The sequence below is a fragment of the Biomphalaria glabrata genome, chromosome 12, assembly GCF_947242115.1.
Source record: "Biomphalaria glabrata chromosome 12, xgBioGlab47.1, whole genome shotgun sequence".
NCBI classification, from domain to species: domain Eukaryota; kingdom Metazoa; phylum Mollusca; class Gastropoda; family Planorbidae; genus Biomphalaria; species Biomphalaria glabrata.
Genome location: NC_074722.1, coordinates 19,223,909 through 19,238,539, shown reverse-complemented (window position 1 = coordinate 19,238,539; position 14,631 = coordinate 19,223,909). Strand labels below are relative to the sequence as shown.

The 14,631-nt window shown below is 32.2% G+C and overlaps 1 protein-coding gene across 19 annotated transcripts in view; it reads left to right on the top strand.

The window, feature by feature from the left end:
* The window catches only part of LOC106071338 (inositol hexakisphosphate and diphosphoinositol-pentakisphosphate kinase 2-like), a 77,111-nt gene that overhangs the window by 58,885 nt on the left and 3,595 nt on the right, over positions 1–14,631 (top strand). For 12 of the 19 annotated variants that reach the window (XM_056005755.1, XM_056005753.1, XM_056005749.1 and 9 more), the window contains 4 exons: positions 4,493–4,594; positions 6,120–6,167; positions 8,429–8,509; positions 12,825–13,013. In XM_056005755.1, coding sequence (XP_055861730.1) covers positions 4,493–4,594; positions 6,120–6,167; positions 8,429–8,509; positions 12,825–13,013 — 420 coding nt within the window. The remainder of the gene's footprint in view (positions 1–4,492; positions 4,595–6,119; positions 6,168–8,428; positions 8,510–12,824; positions 13,014–14,631) is intronic. The other 7 variants (XM_056005760.1, XM_056005752.1, XM_056005765.1 and 4 more) reach the window with 4 other exon arrangements.

The window sequence follows — 14,631 nt, the reverse complement described above, 5'->3', positions numbered from 1 at the left end:
CTTGGTCTTGGTCTTAGTCTTAAACAACTAGAAAATGACACACAACTAGAAAATGAGTGTCAATTAAATTTTATAAGTCAGTTCTTACAATTTATCTATAATTCAATTTTGCAACAACGCAACTTTAAGTAAATTACTTTTTTTTTTCTTTTCTGGATTTCAAACTTTCAAACTTATCAAACTTAAATTAATTTCTTTAATGATTTCATTTTTAATAAATTTGTCCGTTTTGAAAGTATTGTCTGTTCCATTGTCGAACGTGTGAAGCTTTTTGTTAAAGAAAAAGTAGGATTAGCCACCACTTTATCAATAGTTTAAAAGTAGGCCTATTTTTATGTGTCATTGGCCTTCTAGTATTTCTCCTCAAAAAACAAAAATAATGCAAAGACGGTAAAATAAAAACATCTGGCAATAGATCTTAAGCTGCGCCTCTAAAGGCTATAATTTTAGAACGAAAGAATTATTTCTAAAGTACCAAAAATTTTAGGCAAAAAACATTTTCTGAAAAAGAATGTTGACCACATAGATTAAGTGAATGTTATGCACATCTATTAAAAAGCTTTTCTGTTGGTTCTAAAAATTCCCTTTACACCTTTACACCGAAGCTGCATTTTTTATATTCTGCTCACGACATATCATAAATTTAAGCTCACCCCTTTCTAGACATTTTAAGATATTAAGTAGATCTCACCAGCTTTTTTATCCTTTAAAATCTAAAAACTTATGAATCAGTGTAAGGTGTGCTTTCAAACAAAATACAAAGGTGCTTACAGTAATTCTGAATATGTATATTTTTTGCATGTTTTTCTAAAACATATATAAACTTTTCAACATTATAGATACACTTTCAGTTATGGGTTTCATAGACACAACATTTCCATCATCTTATGAAAATTCTATATTCAATAAAGAGTCGTTGTTAATCTAGTCACAAAATGTGAAATATTTTGCTTTTATAGAAACAGTCCATGCAATATCTCCTTCCATTGTTTTTCTTCTTTACATTAATCATAACAACAACTTCTTTGTCAATGGTATTTGTAGCCAGACGCTCTTGTTTTCTCATTTTCCAAACCTGATGTTTCATATGTCTTTAAATTAAATTAAGTTACTAATTGGTATTTCATTTCTATAGAATTGAAAATAGTTGACAACAAAAAAATATACAATTTCTTGATATAAAGCTCCTCCTTCGTGATCAAAGATGAGCACATTTCCTATTGACTTGAAGATGGCTGTAAAGTCCAATCCTCGCTTTAAAAAGCCAGCCGCATACGTGGCATGGGAAGATTTGGTCAGTTGCAGATAGACCTGCTTCTTCTCTCAGCTTTTTGTTGGTTCGGTGCTCTTTCACCCTGACCACTCTTCTTGCTTCAAATCTCGAGACTCTGAGACTCACAGCTTCATGCCATGAGGAGCGATCAAGAGTTGGTGCTAACCAGCTGTGAAAGTCGATATCGCATTCCTTGAAGGGGCACTTGAGAGTGTCAATTTCTTGATATTAAGTGTCTAAATCATCCCAAATAGGAAGCATCAGAACCCTTCCTTTAACAACTGGCTTACTTTTCCTTTTCCTCTGGATAATTTTCTGCACATTTCATGTGAAATCGGCACACAACAAGAAGAAACTATCCCTTAAAATATTGAAGTCTTTATCATTCAACTGATATTTCCTTTAATATTTCCTTCATCTTGGCTAGAGTTTCTTTTACATTCAACTTCTGAAATTACATCATCATCTTCCAAAATCTCAATAGTCGCTTATTTATTTTCTAATTCTACAAAATTTACATCAATTTCATGTGAGATGTCTATAACATTTTATGCATGAAGAATGTCGTCATTTGTTAAACAGTGACTATTGGTTGGCATCCTGATATTACGGTGCTAGCTACTGTTTCAATAGATTCGATAAAAACATTGTTGAAAATCAAAGCAGTGTTTATATAAATGCAGCTAATATACAGCTGAAAGTAAGGTTTCACATCTGCTTTTGATATAAAGTATTCTGTAATGCTTTGGACTATTTGTAAAATTTCATTAAAAAATTAAAATATGTTTAGTCAAAATATTTATAAAAGATATATAGATCTATTTATCAATTGTGAATAACAAGTTCCAATATTTAGCCACTGACACTAACTTTTTAAAAAATATTGTCAGTTATTCCAAAAGTGCATTTTTTTAAACTTGGTTGTCACCCCCTAACGGTTGTCACCCAGTGCGGACCGCACCCCCTAGTGACGCCACTGGTGCCAAGACATCTGCGCTGTTATCAGCAGTAGACGCCTTGCCTGACTTGCTGCACATGTTCACAAAATTTCACAAGGTCAACTCCCACTTAAGACATTCTGTTTGGTGATCTAATAGAAGGCAGAAGAGGAGCAGGTTGTCCACTTTTAAGGTACCGGTATACTCATGTATGCAAACGTGACTTGATGTTCTTCAAAATTGGTGGATTGATCCAGATTGAAAACAAGCATAAAGGAAGGGTCTTGGATTGCAGATAGCATACATAGCAGAAGTAATAGAAGGGTGGAAGTGCTACAGTATGACCACAGTATCAAGAATTGGCCTCTTTAGTCACTTGAGAAGTTGCAAAAGGAAACGATTATTTCTACAGATGTAAAATGCCACAAATGAAGCTTCTGTACTTGAATACAATATTTTTAATGTGAAAATGTTAATCTCTTCTTTTCTTCTTAATGAAGTAGTGAACAAGATATTTATCAAGTTTTCTTCTTAATGATGTAGTGAACAAGATATAAATATAAACCAAAAGTTTTCTTCTTAATCATGTAGTGAAGAAGTTATTTATCAAGTTTTCTTCTTAATGATGTAGTGAAGAAGATATTTATCAATGTTTCGATATAAAATGCTACAAGATGTACATACATATATATCTAAATATAAACCAAAACAAAGTGAGAGAATTGCACCATGTACCATGTTAAAGTTAACTTTCAAAAGATTTTTTTTTTTCATTTTTTTATTACAACATAATCATTACTACAAATTGACAACATATTTCTTTACACTATGTTTCTTATCTTCTGCCTGTTACTCTGCACTCCATTTCTATTTCTTGTTGCATTGAACTCCACACTATTTCTATGTTTTGTTCTCTCTGTTACACTGCAGTCCATACTATATCTTAACTTCTCTCTGTTACACTGCACTCCACAGTATATCTTAACTTCTCTCTGTTACACTGCAACCCACACTATATCTTAACTTCTCTCTGTTACACTGCACTCCACACTGTTTCTGTTATTTCTCTGTTTATTAGGTTGTAAATCCACATGAAAGTTTTCACTGTATTTGTCAAATGTTACCAATGTTCTACTAATTGTACAAAGCTTACATCAACTCACTTTGTGGAATTGTACACATCTCTCCCACTTGCCAGTCTGGGATCAAGTTGAAATATTGCACAAGTATTCAGTGTTGGTGACTACACATCAATCATTAGAAAAAGAATGAACTATATTTGATCAGCTAGTTGTAATTCATGAATTTGGTTTTATATAGAGACAATACTTTCCAAGGGGAGATAAGCCTTGTGTAGAGAGTGGGGCAATTTTTGTACTTGTTATTTATCTTACAGCAAGTTAAAATTTTGCTGAATTATTTCTTGCATCTGACAAAACAAGAAGCAATTAAAAAAACAAACAAATTAATCAATTAGTTAATGAACTATTGGTAATTATTATTTTTTGGTTGTTATGAACAATAGAAAGAAATGGTACTTAGATGTGGTGGTATAAGTTGAATTAGTTCCCTTTATACTTTGTGTAGAGAATTAAAGTTTGAAACTAACAATAGATAGCTATGGAACCTGTTTTCATAAGCACTTCCTATTCCTACTGGTCTAGACAAGTGATAGAATGATAGGCGCATTGAGAAAGCTGAACAAAAATGATTGGTAAAAATATTTGTAATCGCACTATCGTACTATAAGCATGAACATTGTGCTAACAAAAAGATATACACCAATAGGCCAAGGGCAAACCTATGATAATTATCATGTAGTTGCACCCTGGCTAATAAGTGCTCTCTCAACACACCATCACTTTATTATTACAAACATAAACTTCAATACCCATTTTACAATGTTTCTGTTATCTTGTTGGCAAAGACAGGACTTGAAATGGCTTCCAATAATCCTTTGACAAGGACTTGAACTACCAACCAATCCCTGTATAGAGCCAGTTTGTTAGCAGTCTGCCTTAACTTAATATAAGCTTTTTTATTTTTATATTTGGATTATTTATGTTCAATTGTTATTTATTTTGTTTTAAAATGTTGTGTTTTAACTTAATTTTTTTTTTATTAGCTGCTAGAAATGTATTAAAAAAATACTCTCTTTGGAAATGAAGAAGCAAGCTGTCTCAGTTAAAGTTCATATACAAGTCTAGTGTCTTACAGTTTGAGAAAAATTAGTTTGTTGTTAACATAAAACCTGATTTATATTATGTAACTGTCATTCCAGCTGCTTATCAAAGAAACTACAGAACTATCCATTTGCCTTTGGGTAGTGATGTTGTTGTCAAACCATTGTCCCATTTCTTCTTCTACAATCAGGCACCGAGAGGTTAGTTGAGTGTTAGTTGCCTCATTGGTCAACTAGTTTGTTTAGTTTCATTAACTAGACTTTTTAGATGAATGTTAACATAACTTTCTTGTTTGATTTGTCCACATTTTCTTTGCTTATCTTTTTGTTATTATTTAACTTCCAATGTTATTATTTGGTTGCTACTTAATGTTCTCTGGATTGTGCTACTCTTTGTAGGCACACAAGCACTCACACAAACAACAACACAGTTTCAAGTGTTTTTCACTATTTTCTAACTAGTTGAGCATCTCTTTCAGTTGACTCTCAGTTGTCATCTAGCATACTTTGCAAAGCACACTTGACAGAGCAGACTTCTTTTGTGTCATTTTCCTTACTTTTTACTAGAATACAAATCAAGTTTCAGTAGAACCTCATGTCTTCACTTTCATAATTCCTCATGTTCAGACTTAATGAATTTCAGAAAATATAATTAATGGTTTAGAAGGAAAAAAATCAGGATAAAATGTTTTCTTTGCTTATGAAAGCTGTGATTGACTTTGATTAGTAGAAAATTGTAGTCAATCACTACATCCATCCATCAGCATTCTCCAGTATGTCTTGTATTCTACAATGTCTCGTGCTATACATTCTGTGGTATGTCTTGTATTTTACATTCTGTAGTATGTCTTTTATTTTACATTCTGTGGTATGTCTTTTATTTTACATTCTGTGGTATGTCTTTTATTTTACATTCTGTGGTATGTCTTGTATTTTACATTCTGTGGTATGTCTTGTATTTTACATTCTGTGGTATGTCTTGTATTTTACATTCTGTGGTATGTCTTGTATTTTACATTCTGTGGTATGTCTTGTATTTTACATTCTGTGGTATGTCTTGTATTTTACATTCTCCAGTATGTCTTGTATTCTACAATGTCTTGTGCTATACATTCTGTGGTATGTCTTGTATTTTACATTCTGTGGTATGTCTTGTATTTTACATTCTCCAGTATGTCTTGTATTCTACAATGTCTTGTGCTATACATTCTGTGGTATGTCTTGTATTTTACATTCTGTGGTATGTCTTGTATTTTACATTCTGTGGTATGTCTTGTATTTTACATTCTGTGGTATGTCTTATGTTCTCTGGTATTTTAATGTCTTTGTGTTTACCTGATGGTTGTCCTCATTTTCTTTTTCTCTTTACTGCTAGAAAAAAAAGAAAAACAATTCTTTTAGATCTATTTAAAATTTTTCAAGATTTATCTTTTATTATCAGGAAAAATGTTAAGTAATGTTGTTTCTCATAATTTACATATCCTACCATTTCACATAGTGACATGATCTGACATTTACCATGTTGACTTTTAAAAAAATAAATTTAATGGATTCATTTTATTTTTTGTATAAAAGATTTTATTCCATTCTCCATCACCACCACATTTTTGCAGAGAAAAAAAAAGACATAGACAGCTAGTTGTTTTTTTTCTAGCACTTTTGTTTGTTTAAATCTGATTAGAGCTAATGAGAATGTGTCTAGTAACTCTCATTTCTGTTTATTAAGATTTGATGATATTTAGCCAGACAGAAATTTTGATTTCTCTGCACCAACGTAAGATTTTTTTTTGTTCATCCCAAGAAAGTTTTTTAAGTAGCTCACTAATCAATATTTACAGTAGGTAAGACTCTGTAGAGCCTAAGAGAAGATAGTTATATTCTAACTAGAAGCAAGAGAAATGTTTTTCTCTTATCATTCTTTACTCAGAAAGTGACATTTTGCTTTTTCTATAATCTTATTTGCTGAATCAAACTGCAGTAAGACTGCATGGTGTTCACTATCTGTAGTTGATAATACAGAGACATAACAGAGCTTGTATCGTATGTGTATGTATAGCTTTTATCATGGCCAAATAGTTGTGAGTGTGTGTTTGTGTATTTGTTGTAAACTTGTGTTTTTAACATTTTCGTGTTTAAGAACTAAAAATTTAAAAAAAAAACATGTTCATTTAGCTTTAATTGAGAGTCATTTTGGCTTATTAAAGTAAAATTTGTCTATTTGTATGTACAGACTTATTTATGAAAGACCAGACTTACACTATTTATTTGTATTTTGTTGTTGTTAAGTTTGGTTAAAACTTAACCTTGTAATTTTTTATTTGTTTCTTTATTGACTAGTAAAAAATATAGACCAAGCAGAGATATAAAGTATTGCCCATGTTTATTCAGCAAAGCCAATACAATAGCTGTTAACATTTTTAAAAAAAATGCTCCTGCTCTCTGGTTGTGGCAGGTGGTTCTAATATAATCTATGGCCAAGACAGTGTTTCCCAAACTGTATACAGAGGAACTTTAGTTTTCCATGAGGCCTGATTAGGTGTTCCATGAACTACTGGAAAAATTAACTAGTGGGCCACCTTGTAAATTATTCTCTCTAAAAAAAATTAGCAGTGTTCCACTGAATACTTATATTGTTTGAAGTCATGTTTCAATAAGATTAGCCAAAAGTGTAAAAAAAATAGGTACCTATGGACACCTTACAATTTGTTTTATACATAAACATATCAACTCTAAGAGTTGTTCATATTTTGCCCACAGTAACATGTCTTTTAACCAGGTTTTTCAGTCTTACTCTTTTAGTCCAAAACTTTCAATGCACAAGTACCCATGCAACAACTAGAAGACTGAGTTGTTTACTCCTAAAGATATTAGGTTTCTGTGTGTGTCTTTAATTTTCTGAATAAACATTGCTAGAAAGTTCACATGTTGTATAGAAAACTTGTGAAGATCAAAGAGCTGTGGTCATAACACAGTTTCATCTCAATTCTAACCTTCTTCTTGCTCTTCTTTTTAGCCTTCTTCTGACCTTCTTTAGTTACTTTAGCTCTTTCTAGACTTTCCCATATGCTGATGCTATCATCTGGCAGTTTACTGTTTTTATATCTTATCTTATCTTATAAATTACAGATGTTACTTCAAAAGTGAAGATAATTATGTCCTACACATTTCATGTTTCAATCTAGTCATTACACTTTGCTAAGTCATTGGTTTTCCTGGCTGATTCAGGCAACCCATTCCATTCTCTAATGGCACTGGAAAAGAAGATGCACCTGTATAAATGTGTCCTAGCATATGGACTAAGAAATGGGCCTTTGTGTCTTTATTAGTATTTTATTAGGGTTTTGTTTTTTGTATTTGTAAATTATCGTTCAATATTTTATGTGCTATTGCTACTTTACTTTGAAGTCTTCTGTCCTGAAGTGTCTCTAAATTTAAGGATTTTACAAATGTGAATATTTATTTGTTATAAATCCCTTTGCTTTATTTTGTGTCTGTTCTAGTTTCTTTGTTTTCTTGAGTTGAGGGGTCCCAAACTAAGGACACATATTCCAATATTGGCCTAACTAAGGTTAAAATAAATAGTTCTGATACACACATATTTCCTTTTATTAACTTCTGCTAGTTCATCTTAAGAATGTCAACAAAAAAAATATAAGTTTGACTTAGAAACAAGAAATTTTAGTTGTGCATGATTATAGGCATGTATCTGTAATTGAATATGGTTTGTAGACCAGGTGTTAGTGAGAAATTATCAATCATAAGGAGTGCAATTAGTTTTTGTATTTAATATACCTAAGTATTCATTTAAGTTTCTGTTAAGCTTTTTTAAAATTGGAAACAACAAAAATTGTCTTAAATACTACCCTTTTTGTTTAGAAGTTATTTAGTCAGAGGTGCATTGAAGGCTGTGAAGATGCACTGTGTCTATTTGTAAGACTTAGATTAATTCATGATTGCATTGACTAACCTATGTAAAGTAGAGGCAAGGGTGGGGTTGATGCCCTTGTTATGAGACTGCTTCTGTACTTCTCCCAGGTGGTCCGCTACCTTTGGGAGGGCTCAGCCTGATAGGCTCTGCCAGCTCTCCAGACTTTTCACGCCTGCACGGAGAGATGGGTAGGTTGTTCTCATCATGCTCATTAAACATACTGAGACTGTCTGGTTGTTGTGTTATGCTCTCCTACACACTACATGCTCAATACATCAGAAACATCAGAAGAAAAGACATTGGACAGTTGACTTAAAACATCTGATGGTTTTAGTTTGTCTTCAAAAGTCATTCAGCAATGATGATCTAAAACTTTCTAGTACAGACTCTGTAACATTGGAGATTGAAGTTAAATAAACAAAAGAAAAAGATATTTGAAGTAATTACAGATGTTTTAAGTTGATATATCACTCTTGGATAACTCTTTACATTTTTAATCATGCCATTGTTTTGTTTGCTTGATTGCATCTTTCTAAGAGCATGTTTATCTTTCTGTACACTGGGCCAACCAATGCTTGACTTTATTTTATTTCACTTTGAATCCCAATCTGCCTCCCACACTCTGCTCCAATCATGCATGATTGAAAAGTAGAAAGCTTGTCTGAAAATAAGCTATAAGAGATTAAAAAAAATGATAGAAAAGACAACTTATGTTTTGCAGGGCCATTTCTCACACATGGAACCAAATTTATTTATATTGAATTGTGACATTCAGCTTAAAAAAAAATTAATTGATTTTTAAAGTAAGGATAAGAAAATGCTTTTCTAAACCCAATATTTATATCATCCCCCCCCCCCCCCCATTTTTTTTCCACTGGTTTTTAAGAAATAAAAACTTGTATTGAAAAACTTTTTATGTCCACTTATAGCAACACTCTGTAATTCATCTTAACACCTTTTTTTTTTTTTTTTTTGGGGGGGGGGGATTTTTTTTTCTGCTCACTTTAATCTTGGTGTTAGAATATCTCCCAGTTATTTGTATTCATTTAAATTGGACATTGCACACAAGAACTAAATATTTCAACAGGACTTATTTTTGTGTATGGAGGAGCAGGGGCAAGCTGCTAGTCTTTCAGTCATCATCCCTCTTTTATTTACTTCATTTCCATTGGGAATCAATAGTTACTACATATATCTGTCTATAGGCCTTGGGGGTCATGAGGAATGGGTTTGTCTGTTAACCTTGCAAGTCATAAAAATCTGATTGTCCATTGGCCTTGCAGGTCATGGATAATGTGCTTGGTCTATTGGCCGTACAGGTCATTGGGAATGTGCTTATCTCTTGGCCTTGCAGTTCAACATGAATGTGCTTGTCGTGGTCTTGCTGGTCATGGGAGAGGTGCTTGTCTCCTAGTTTGTTTGTTTTATTGAAACTATAATTGAATGCCGCACTTTGTAATCTAGTGTGTATTTATGTTGCCTTACAAAAAGGTCACCATTGAATAGCTTTTAGTATTAGCTTTCAATTACCCTTTTAGCCTTCTGCTAGTATATGCCCTGACTTTGTTATTATGAACCAATATTAAACAGTTTTTGATAAGAGAGATATTACATGATCATGAAAACTGAGTAAAGCAGTGGAGAAACACAGTTCAAAACTCAAGTAGATTCAGTATAGAACAATGCTAGTATATGCATGCTGTTTAGGATGAAATTTGATTTGCCTGCCTAGACTGAACAAATCTCAATAGTTTCTCTTCACTTCTTTTATTGCAGAAGCATAATGTGTAAATAGAATTAAAGATATCCTCAAGTTGAATGGAAGGATTTAAAATGTTGATATCTTTGATGTTATTGGCATGAGTGTAGTCATTGTGGAAGTGCAATTCTTAGACAAATTCATTTGATTGATTTTAATATTGTTTTATTTTTACCTTCCTTCTTTATTTTATTGACTCCTTTCTCTTTGGAAACATTTCTATCTCATTGGGATCATTTTGTTAGAGACCAGTAAGTTAACAAATGTCTCTACACTTATTAGATATTATACACAAAGTTTTCATGTTCCTGCAAAATGTTGCTATAAACTGGAATTTCATGAGTTCTTCAAAATGTCAGACTTCCTCAATCCTCATTGCTTTTAGTTAACTGACGTATCCTTGATTCTCAATATTCTTTAAGAAACAAATTAGTATTTCCCAGTGATAAATATTTTTATTTGAACATCCTTCTCATCCTAGTAATAAGTTCAGTACCCAGTATGTCACACACAGCATGGCTTCTCTTTTTGGATCTGTAATCATATCATAACCCTTTTTTTAAATTAATAATTACACTATAAAATCATTAGCCTACTTTTATATTGCAATAGGGAACCATAAAATCAATAAACTTTTGTACTGCAGTAAACCTCCATAAAATTAGTATAGATTTTATATCACAATAACTTTATAATGCAGTAGTAGCCCACTTTTATATAACAGTTGGACTTTTATAAAATATATTGCTTTCATTTAGCATTCCAATTTTAAGTGCTTGATTTACAAACCCATGCAAAGTCTTGCCTGTAAAGAATTCTATCTTGTGTGTTGTAATACTTTGAAATCCTTTAAGTGTATTTTTTGGACCATAGAATAGACAAAATTAGTCATCAGATATATTTTTTTCAATATTCTGGACCAAATAATAGACAAATTTAGTCATTGAACATGTAAATTTGTTGAACTATATAGTAGGCGATGTGCGGTGGCTGAGTGGTAAAGCGCTTGGCTTCCAAACCAGAGGGTCCTGGGTTTAAATCATGGTGAAGGCTGGGATTTTTACTTTTGTGATCTTTAGGGCACCTCTGATTCCACCCAGCTCTAATGGGTACCTGACATTAGTTGGGGAAAAGTAAAGGCGGTTGGTCACTGTGCTGCCCACATTTCACATGCTTTAACTGTGGGCCACAGAGACATGACCTTTACAACAACTGCATCGCAAGATTTATAGGGGAACTTTACTTAACTATATATTATGGATGTGTATGAATATAATAGGACCATGGGCCAAAATCTAACATGAACAATTTTGACAGCTATAATTTTTTTGCTAAACAATACATTAATAAGACATTTTTGTATCCTAATCAAACTAATATAATGTATGAAACTGCAATTTTTAAAAAAATAACATTATGTATTTGTCATAGTTTGGTTCAAATATTATGTATTTGTCATAGTTTGGTTCAAATGAGAAAATAATTATTCTGAGGTGTTTCTCTCAGTCTATATTTTGATTTAGCTTTTTCTAAGTTGTATAATTGAAAAGCTTCTCACAAAAATCGGAAGAGGATTAAATTCTTTAACAGGAAAATTGGATTTTTAGAAAACCTTCTAGCATTTTTTTTTAAACTAATCATTGCAGTCAGATTCAGTTAATTCAAGCTTCATGTATTGTTTCACTAGCTCAAGATACACATTTATAGCTGTACTGAAAAGATGGAAATCTTTTTCTATTGCACTGAAGTCTGGAAAACTTCTTTTAAATTTGACATCTTCATAATTTTCAAGCCTCTTTTTCCTCCATATCAGTCAATAACTTTCAACTTGTGAAAGGAGACAAATATTCACTTGTTGTTGTTTGAAGATATCAACCTCAATTGTATTTTTCCTCTCATCTTAAAATTGACTTTGTGACAAAGAAGATCAATTCATATCAAGTACTTGTAGTTTACATTTTGAGAGTCATTGTTCTAGTAATTGTTATTATAAACTTTGGAGAAGCCAGACTGAACCTTTTATTGGGTGAGGGTCGGCTCATGAGCCTTAATTTGAACATCAGTAAACACATAAGTCCCCTTTTAAATAGACTTGACTCCCTAACATTCCTTTTATTTGTTAACAAATTATAATTTTCACCATTCCTCCAGTAATACCTCACTTGTCAATGAGATCAAAGTGTAAGATCAATTGTATACACTTTCCATTGCAATCTTCTAGTTAGTATTGTTCACTTGTTACTATTAATATGGAAGTGAGTCAAATCGAGTGATGACTACATTATGTTTTTCTTTGGAATGTATGAATGTGTTCATAGTTGAATGAGTAGAAGCTGTTTGTATTTCTATTTGGAACACTATATCCTAGAAAGTGGATCATTTGTCCATCATTGTTAGTTATTAACTCATTTCCATATCTGTTTCTTTATGCTTTGACCCTAACCACCATATGTTCAACTTTTCCTCATATCTCATAATATTCTTTTGCTTTTGTTTTTTTATCTTTTACACAGTGTAGTTGTAGTGAAATCTTAGCATTTGTTTATCAAATATATTTGTGTTAAGAATCTGTTTTAATTAGACTAATTGGACATATTTTTCTAGATAGTTTTAAAAGAGGACAATTTTAACCAAACTAATTAACATGAGTCTATGTTAAAGACTTTATCTAATTAGCTAATCTGTAAGTCTATTTGAGCTGTAACTCAATCAATATATTCTGTTTGTATTGAACACACTTTCAGCTCTTGAAGGCTTCAATAATGTCCCCCTGCTTCATCCTCTTGAGACATTGCACAACAACCTGACCTTTCATCAAATGGATGACTTCCTGGGGCGTGTTACAACCAATAGATTCTCTATACCTGATGTGACCATAGCATTAGCTTCTTTGAATTCCAAGTCTGTATTCAACCTGTGTTCCCCTAGCAGAGGTAAGCACCTGCTGTCAGATTGAACACTTGCTCCTATCTGGTACCAGTATTGCTGAACATAAAATCACTGTTTTGTTGTTAAAAATAATTCTTTTTTGTTTCTGTCTTTTTCTACTAATGTAATATATAAAATAAGATCACAAGATTAAAATTTTTCTGGTCTATGTATTTTGGGCAATGTAAAGATTCCCCTTTCAGACTTGGCCATCTATAGGGGTATGTAAATCTGTTTCTAATTCATTGAACTTTTATAGATCTAGCATTGCGCTAAAAAGTTTTACAATGTCAGGCACCACGAATTTACGTAATCTAGATTTAGAATTAAGATCCAAATAGACTTAATAGATCTTGATTGAGATTTAGATCTAGTCGTATTTTCAAGATTTCCAGGTGTGTAGTTTTCTATCAGAACTAATCTAGATTAAAGTAGGATAGAGGTAAAACTTCCCATCGAAAGCCCCTTTTGAAGAATGTTACGCAAGGTCACTGGGTTCTACCGGCAAGTAGCGTAGCACTGTGGGTAGTATAATGTAATTTTTATTTATTTATTTTTTTTTTTTAGCTTAGCTTAGCTTTTTATATTCCTGTTGAAATTATCAAATCAGCACCTTACTTTTATTGGGGGGGGGGGGGGGGGGGGATAACAAAACACACAAAAAGATGTATAATTAATATTATATATTAATTAAAATTCCCCTATTAAAGACATTTACAATCTAGAAATTAATATTTTTTGAAAGAATTAATTTGCAGAAAAAGTCTAGATCCATATTACATAGATCTAAGATTTACTAAAAGAGGAGAGAGAGACAGTGACCGTGCCCTGCTAGTAGAGCGCATGCACAGCTGAGGTCATGTCAGTATGTCATCATACGTGCAAACTGATGTGCCCTGACTCTTACAGAAAGCAGGCAGCTACATTACTTCTGAAAGCCTACATTCCAAGAATGAAATCAGGGAGATGGAAGACTGAGTTTGTTTACAAAAGAAAAGCTTTTGCTTTAAAAAAAAAGCATTCAATTCTGGATTCCTTGCGCCCTCCTTCAACACATCTGTTTTCTAAAATGTTTTCAAGCTTAAGAGCCCAGAATAAAAAGCTTTATCTTACAACAGCTAGGTAGTTTATATATTCATCAGACTCAATAGCCAAGCTTCTATATTAGAAAGAAATTCAATGACTGATAAGGATTATCTGTGTGAAAACAAATCTTTAATTTTTTTTATTAGTGATTGTAGAGGATGCCAAATCTTTCATTGATGACTCTGCAAAGAATGGTTGGAAAGAAGAAAATCTGCATTCTTTTAAAATTTGATAAAATATTTCCAGTGTCTGGAAATCACCCATCAAAAAAACTAGATGTCACTGATGCAGCCATGCAAACCATTGCATTTGGTTTAAGTCTAAATTTACTTCTAGCATAAAGTTCCATTCTTTTGAACGGATTTTCTGTTGGTGCTATTATGAAATCAGGAACACTAGAGGCATTATGATCATAAAATCATTGCCAAGAATGGCAACATTCTAACATATTCTAGAAAAGTCTATGACAAAGACTAAATGTGTAAATATTTTGAAAAATGTACAGAATGTCTTATATAACTTTATGCTGTGTTAATT